The sequence below is a fragment of the Streptopelia decaocto genome (genome assembly GCF_964273445.1).
Source record: "Streptopelia decaocto genome assembly, chromosome: 2".
NCBI lineage: Eukaryota > Metazoa > Chordata > Aves > Columbiformes > Columbidae > Streptopelia > Streptopelia decaocto.
Window position 1 is genome coordinate 35,922,397 of NC_138655.1, and position 8,607 is coordinate 35,931,003.

The following is an 8,607-nucleotide window of genomic DNA, read 5'->3' on the forward strand; positions in this document are numbered from 1 at the left end:
TATAGAGAAATCTGATGCATGAATAGAGTGATTCTACTCATTTAATATTGCAGGGAGCTGCAAAATGAGGAGAAATAATACTTCAAGCAAAGAGACAAGAAGGTAACAATTTCCACTCTCCACATGGACAGAATTTTTATAAGAGGTGGCTAATGTAAAACTGCTTTTCACTTACCATGCATGGGTAAGGGAGTTCACATGCATGCTTCGTTTTGTGTGGGCATTTCCCATAATTGTAACACACTTCCTCGTGGTGCTATTCAAAGTTATGTTCAAAACTGAGGTGTTTCACTGGAAACTATGTTTAATGCAAAGATGATACTTGAATTTTATGTGACTAGGGAAAGAAAACTGCTCAAAACGACAGAAGACCAAAACCAGCGGGGCATCATACCTTCAGCCTAACACTCTGCCTGAACACTTTCAGATGGAATAGGTATTCAGTGAATCTCAGTAGCCAAAGAAGAAATTAACCCTGAATGGCATATGGTACCTGACATAAAAGTTAAGACCGTCAAAAATGAGTCTGTTGTAAGCTTTCTAAAGGTATATTACCCTCTATACTGAGAGCAGATATGGATGTTGGGTTGTCTTGCCATAGGTACACATTTCAAGTGATCACGCTCTTTTCCAGTGTCCTAGAATAAAACTCATGAATTCTTGTTCCTCCTGTCAAGTAAGTGCTGCTTTTCATCATCTTCAGTAATGTCTGAAACTGCACGCTGCGTTAGTCAGGAGGCCAACAGTTTCTGAACAATTCTACTTGAAAATTATTTTGCTTTCAGCTGGGTTTTAACTGTTTTTCATGGTTTCAGATAGAGAAGCATCTTCTCTTAACACAGAAGGTATCACTCTAATACTTCACAACTAGGAGAATAGGAAAGTATGCATCTGTGCAAGGGAGATTATAAAGTGTACAGGCAATAACAGCTCATTTTTATCTGGCTATTACAGCCATTAATGGGTTTAGGTAGTCTTTGTTCCAAAAGTTGGGGAATATAAAAGTGCCTGAAGCCACCTCTCAAGTGCAGAGACAGTGGCTCCATTACCCTTCACTCATATAAAAGCACATATGCTTCCCCCCCCCCAAAAAAAAAAGACAAAAACAAACAAAAAAAACACTATACAAAAACAACCAACAATCACTAGACAAATGAGAATGAGAAATTATCGGTCCCCACCTCTACATAAACAAGACAGAAAATGGAAAGGACCGAGCATTAAGAAAAGACATTGAAAAAAGGGAGAGAGTATTGCTTAGACCTTCAAAATTGAGGAAAACTGAAAAGAACATGTTTAAATGCTTCAGATATTATGTTTCTAATTCTATTTTAATGCTTCTGTTTACAAAGTAACACTTTGAAATAAGTAAACACTAATAACAGGTGTATTTTTAGCCAATGCCAAGATAGAGAAGCTAACTAAAAAACCTGCTTACTCCAGAAGAGTGTAGCAGTGCATCACACATGGCAGAAATGCTAGTTAAGGTATCAGCTGCCCCCTTCCCTCTCAGAAGCTCCAGAACCACCAGAAGGCTGAGACTGTGCTGACTCTGATGTACGGATGGCATCCAGCCCACTTGGGAAAGTATAAACCAGTAACAGCAAAGAACACATTAAAAAATAAATAAATAAATAAAGACTGAGTTAAAACCATTACAGATTTTTATTTAGTATTTGATATTTACATTTGTCCTTTGTACCAAAAGATTGGATTAATCAAAAGAAAATAAAACAGTTGAAGAGCTTACTTCAGGTTTAATTAACAGCATGCATTAAATATCATCCAGAACTTGGAAGAGACTTCATAATGTGATAAAACCCAAAGAAAAAAAAAAAAGCTGTAGTAATGGTCTTGTTTTGATTCAAACTGATTCATTACTACACGGGTTGCCAGACAAAAATTCAAAGTCATCATTGTCCCAGTGCATGTCCTGGAGTAAAGACATGAAACTCCTGGCATTTTATTTTATTTTAAACAGGAACATCTGCTAGCTCTCGACCTCAGCATTGAGCAGCGAGGCTCTGCTGGTACATGGTGAGAGCAACTCAATTGAGAACTACCTCATTTTCCCAGCTATTTTGTATGGCAAGCTAGTTATGCCTCCTGCTACTCCTCTCAAGAAACAGAGTAATTGTCATTTTTAGAGTTCAAAAACATTAAAAGTTAATGTAACAAAAGCAAGTTATTATGATTCCTTCATTTCATCCTTCCGTATTTTAGGTAAAATTCTTCAAATTTAATTACTATTACACAAAGAATATAACTTTGATTTTTATTTATTTGTGCATCTTGTGCCCAGAAAGGATTTTTTTTTTTTTTTTAAGCAATTAAGAAACCCCATATTTCCCTCTCAGGAAAGTAATGTTTTTGTTGTTGTGGAAACAAGGTTTATGTGATTATGGTCTACGTTTGTGATCACACAAATGCATAGCTGTATCTGTGATCTCTTTCACTGTCTCATTCCAGTATTTTTTAAGCCTTTGAGTAATTTCAGACAAACTCCCAGAGGAGCAGACACCACAAAAATGCCAGTTCTTTCAAATGCTGATAGATAACTAGTCAGGTAGCAAGACCCAAAGATGTGATTTTCCTTGTTCAGGAACAACCTCTTCTCTTAAGCCCAGATTCCACAGGAGATAACTATGAATGCCTCGTCCACAGGGAAGTTTCTGACAACTTTTGTATTCTGTTGGTCACCAAAAAACCCAGGCAAAAAAAGCATTAAGTCATTGCTCGTGGAACTATTTGTTAATGGAAAGAGGGTCTGTCTATAGTTTCACTTAGGATTTTCCACTTGTTTTCCCTTAAAGACAACTATACCAAGGCAACTATCAAAATGCACAGTGAATTCTCTGAAAAAGACATCTCTGCACTATTTTTGCCATTTGACTCTCATTCCCCTTAAGTAGGTCTTTTACTTCAGTGCACATCAAGGCCACCACAAAGTCCTACTGTAGCAGGCAGCAAAAAAATATTAGAACTTATATACATTTCCCCCACCACCACTATGTAACACTGTAGCATTTCCAGATCACTGCTGGTTTCCACATACCCTTTGAAAAACAGCTGGTATTTGCTTCTCTGAAAGATGGAGCCAATGTCACTGGCTAATCAGTATGTAAAATTATATTCATGATGCCTAACTACTGAAAAACTTGGTCTTCCAAAGGCTCCATCTAGCTGCCTGAAATCTAATGCTTCTCTCTATATATAAATTCACATCATCCAGAATACAGACCCTTTCATGCTAGCAATAGAATCTAACCAATTAAGCATAATACCAAAATAACATAAAAGAGGATTTTAGCAAGCTCAAAAGAATTCTTTGAGAGCATTCCTCTTATTCACTTGGCAGATATTGCAGCTTAATTTGATGCTATGAAGAATCTTAAACTGGTAAATGAGACACTCAAGTTGACTGTGTCTACATTTCTGTATTTAAGAACTGAGAGCAAACGTTGCTTCTGAAGACGGTGCAAACTCCAAAACTTACCCCCAAACTTTGATTAACTCAGTCACAAGGTGCACTATAAATAATGTTAGTCACCAAATAGGTGCATTAGGATGTGTTAAGGCCTAAGTTAGAAGCACAGTGATTTTAAATTACATAATGGAAGCCCAGTATATAATATACACTAACAATGCCACCTCATGTAGAAAAAAACCAACACAATAAACTAAAAAAAAAATTTAAAAAAATCCTATTATATTTGCTTCAGGAATTTTGTCTGCTAAAAGAAAACAAGGTAAGTGTGGTAATATGAATAGAGCTTTTATGTTGTTCAAAATAAAAGTTACAGTCCTAAACCCACATTAGTTCAAGAAAAATTCTTAAGTAACCAGGGTTTTGAGACGTTTATTTTGAGAAGAGTTATTTTGGCATTTTATAACTCAAAGAATTACAGAGTTCTGGTTTGCATAACAACAATGTACTTGCGGAAGCTTTTTACCTGCAGTTCTATAAATAAGAAAATTCCAAAACACTAAATTTATCGCAGAGCTCTTGAAGATTTATTGCAGTCTGCTCTTAAGAATGCTGATCCAGCTTTCAAATTCACAGAAACTGTCAGGTTGCCCAAATGAGAACACAACTGGATGCTGAAGAGATGCAGTCATACAGAAGTCTAGATGTATGGATACTCACAGGCATCAGGATTATTCATTGAGATTATTAGCACAGAAAAAGAATTTGTGGGATTGGATGCTTGAAATGCAAAGTGGGTCAATACTTCACTCAGACAGAAACGAGTGGGTGCTGATTCTGAATACTCTGTCCCAGCCAATTTTAGGCACACACCTCCTGTTCACATTTCAGAAAGATGGGAAAAAACAACAGTGAAGCCTCATCACAATTCATATTTAGAATCCTTGTTACATTCCAAGTTAAATGTAAAAAAAAAAAAAAAAAAGCTAAAAAAAATCATGTAGTGCTATACTACAAGTTACCACAAAAATATCAGAAGAGAGGTGTATCTAAAGGCATTCCTCAAATCTAAACTAGGTATTCAACCACAGTATTATTAGATGCTAAAAATCTCTTACAGGACGATGCCTAAGCTTTTCACAGTGAAAGAATAAGGGGGAAAAAAAACCAAAAGGAACACAGAACAGCATAAGCCAGCTCATGAAACCTGACAGAATTTAAGGGGTTAACTAAAGACCTTACTGTCAGCACTAACAACACATGCATGGTCTGGGGCATTTAAAAGCTGACCTATAGCTTCACAGGAATTTTACCTGCAAAAAACTTAGGCACATGTAAGATGAACTGGCAGCAAAGTAACATTTTTGAAAAAAAAACATTATTTGAGGACATACGTTCAACAGGGGGAAATGATGCCAAAGCACTGAAGTTGTTTTGCAGTCTGTCTTAAACCTCCAAATTGACATAGTCTCAGATGCACACACGAATTCACACTCACCTCCCTTCCCACCTCTAAGCCACAAATAAGAATTTAACTAGTAAAAATGCCTGGAAACAAGCAAATCTCTGTGTTACCATTCATAGCTGAGTGGAGAGGACTTTCTACTACCTGCTAACAGGTACTGGTGGTCAGTAGAAGACTGATGCCTGCTGAGTCAGTCTAACCACATCAATTCTTTCTTCAGAAGGCTACTCCTACCTTTATAGACATGGAAGCAACTTTTTAACCAAGGGTGGGCCTACAGTCTTCCTGCATCTCACAAATCAGCACTTCTCTTGAAGATTCCTCTTTTACACAAATTAGAAAGATAACTCAAGTGTCACACAACACAAAACTCCAGCAAAGAAATAAAACTGAATTCATCAGCATATACAGCATGTGCTGAAGGCAAGAAAAAAAAAAAAATGAAGTCCAAAAGAGCAGATGTTCTTAAGCACATACTGGCTGGTTAATGAAGTACAAAAAGCCCTCACCACAGTTAACAGAAGGCCACAAGTACAGAACAGAACGGAGAAATGAGACACTACCAGGATAACTGCAAACAATTGTCATGGAATGACCAGCTAGCGACAAACAGCACCTACTGCTCTTGACTGTAATTCAATTGCACTTCATCGTCAGGACACCATCAAGTGTTCCAGCCATCAGCTAACTGTGCCTACATAATTGTCTAAGATCTATGGTGTAAAGCCTTCCCGATCACTGATAATTCATTACGCAAGTATACAATAAAATCTGTGCATCACCTGCCCTGCCTTCATCTCAAAAAGCCTGCACATCCTCTCTCCACTTTTGTCTTTCCTGTGACTGCCTTCAATCACCCAATATTATTTTATGTACTCCCTAAAATGTTGGCTTGAAGCATAGATTGAGTAATTACAGTCACAACCTGCTCAGCAAATAACACTGCGGAAAATTGAATCTAAGTCTACTACTTTCTGACTTGGTATTAGAAAATTAATACTCACTGAAAAAAAAAAAGATGACTCTCATCCATGACAAGTGGTGATTAATTAGCATCAAAACCAGAAGGGGTATAAGAAAATGCTAGCTATTTCTGAATGAAAGATGAAGCACAGATCTCTCTCCTCAATGTGTCAGAACTTTTACAGACGTGAAAAACTGATGCATTAGTGAATACACCTGACTGTGAGTACATGGTACTCTTGATACACCACAATGCATATATAATAGTAAAGAGCACGAGCATCACCCTATGCATAGTCCTTGATCACTTCCCGTCAACTTCAAATACATTATCTTGCCCTTACTAAAGGCTACAAGATGAAACATAGGTTGTAGATCTTCTAAAAACTGTTGAGAACAACAACAAATACATCACCAAAATAAAATACATAAGCAGATTTTAAATGGCTAATCAGGAAGTGGAGGAGATAAGAATTATGATCCTCTTCCTCTCAGTGTTATAGATTCAAAAAACTTCCAACAGCTATATGAATGCTACAGCCCTATATCTTGAATCCACTCCCTAGTATTCAGGTCTATGTGGATTTCACAAAAAAATCTCTTGCTGGTACCCAGGAGTGCACTAATAACTTGTAGACAGTGAAGAGCTTTCCACAATGAAACTCCTACATTATAGTGATTAGTGAAATATTCAGTAATATATGAAATGCTGTAAGAAATACAACTTCATTTTTTTCCTCCACTATTGATAACTAAAGCATCCTCCTATTTAAATAGAGATGAGCGTCTTACACTGAGAAACTAGGTTAAAACACAATGACTCAGAATAGTGATGTCAAGCAGTTTGTTTGAATTCTAATGTGTGAAACAATGAGTTAAAAAAAATGTACAAGAAAACAACAGCTGTCAAAGGCCCAACTCCTCAAAAACCCTTAGTTCCTATTGAAATATACAGGTGTCAGTTACGTACATAGCCCTAGCAACTGTGTTGATTGAACAGTCTTTTATTGAGAAATTGGACTACACAAATGTTTCTGTTTCTATGAATTCTAGAACTAGAAAAAAATCACCTGCTGTTCACTAGTACCTAGTTACAGTTCCATCAAAAGGGGGTTTATTTATTGCATGAACATAGCACCTCTGACACTGAGCCAACATAATCTGTCACAACAGGCACAGCCTATACAAAATCTGAAAACTGACCCTTAGCGGACAGTTTTCTAACAAAATTTGAACCTCTCTTATGATGGTTGGCAAACGCTACCCATATGCTCCACCAGAATAAAAGAGATTTCATACACAGTACTGATTGAGAACAAGTGAAATACTGAAAAGGGGAGACTTTTATCTTGGGATAATACTGACAAAGTATAATGTATGTGCATTTAGATGTAAAAACGGTATGAGAAACAGAATGATTAAATTATAATCACGATTGCTCTAGTACTCTTTTAAATTCTAAGCATTCATAGCTTATGCACAGAAATAGTAAAATATGCACACTGTGCATGTATAAACCCAAGCAAGTGCATCCTTGTAGGACCAAGAAAAATATATAGCAAAAATACGGTTCCCAAGTGTATGACTGCAAATCCAAATTTCAGAAAACACCATCGACATGGACTTTTCGCAGGACAGATTTCATCTCAAGTGCCCGGTCCAGCGGGCAGGCGTCCCGGTGAGGGGGCATCCACCTCTCCCAGCCGGTCACGAAGGGACGGCGCCTCGGGTCTCGCCCACGGGCCGTGCGGGCGCCCACCCCCCGCGGCTCGCTGCTCAGCGCTGCCGCCCTGGACACCGGGGGGCTTGGGAGCGCCACCCCCCCGCACGGCGCACGGCAAGGGATCCGGTGCGCGGCTCCCCACGGCAGGGGCCGGGCGGCCGTCCCGCCACCGCGGGCTCCGCGGCCGACGAGGCGAGGCGGGCAGCTCACCGCGGGGCCGCCTCCAGGGACCGGGGCCGCGGGTGGGAGGGCGAAGGGGCACCTGTTTCACGGCCGCTGCATGTGAAGCGGAGGGCGGCGCGTCCGTGGCGGGGCGAGGAAGCGGGGCGCATCCACGGGGTGGCCGGGAAGGGCTGCGCGGAGGGACACGAGGAGACAAGCGTGGAGCGGCGCGCAGGGCTGGGGGTGCCGGCGCTGCCCTGCCCTCCCCAGCCGGGCAGACACTCAAGCGGCACCGCAAACTCGCCCTCGCCCCTGCGCTCACCTGCGCTGCGCGGGGAGCCGCGGCCGCCGTGGGAGCACCCCCGCCCCCACCGCAAGGAACCGGCCGGCAAGAGCGCACGTTACCTCGAAGAGGGGACCGATCTTGTTCTTCTCCAGGTAGGCTTGGATCCTGGTCTGCTGGTGAGACGCCATGAAGAGCTCCGGAGGCGGGGGCTGGAGCTCGTCTCCCCCGGCGGCGGCTGCAGTCCCTCCGGCTGCTCGCGGCTCACTCCCCCGCCGCCCAAGGGCTGCCACAGCGGGAGCGGGGGGAGGTGCTGCGAAGGGGCGGCAGCCCGAAGTCCCCGGGACGGAGCTAACTCAGGTGAGCGGGGGACAGCCGGGTGGGTGCTGGTCGCCCGCTCACCTCGGCGCGGGGCGGCGGCGGGCTGTGTTCTCTCAGGGAGCAGCGGGCGGGCTCTGCCTGGAGCGGAGCATAGTGCAGGGAGGAGAAGGGCTGCAAAAGCGGCTCCGTGTGTGTGTGTGTGAGCACCCGTGTGCCTGGCAGCGCCTTGGTTACGGGAACAGCCGCGGCTGGAGCTGCCGCCC

General features: G+C 41.7%; 1 protein-coding gene across 1 annotated transcript in view; it reads right to left on the minus strand.

Annotated features, from left to right (window-relative positions):
* Positions 1 to 8,214, minus strand: part of LOC309435810 (uncharacterized protein C8orf34 homolog) — a gene marked incomplete at both ends in the record, with an annotated part of 142,163 nt that extends 133,949 nt beyond the window's left edge. Inside the window, 1 exon segment of the mRNA XM_082044554.1 lies at positions 8,146 to 8,214. Coding sequence (XP_081900680.1) covers positions 8,146 to 8,214 — 69 coding nt within the window.
* Between the last annotated feature and the right edge of the window lie 393 nt (positions 8,215 to 8,607).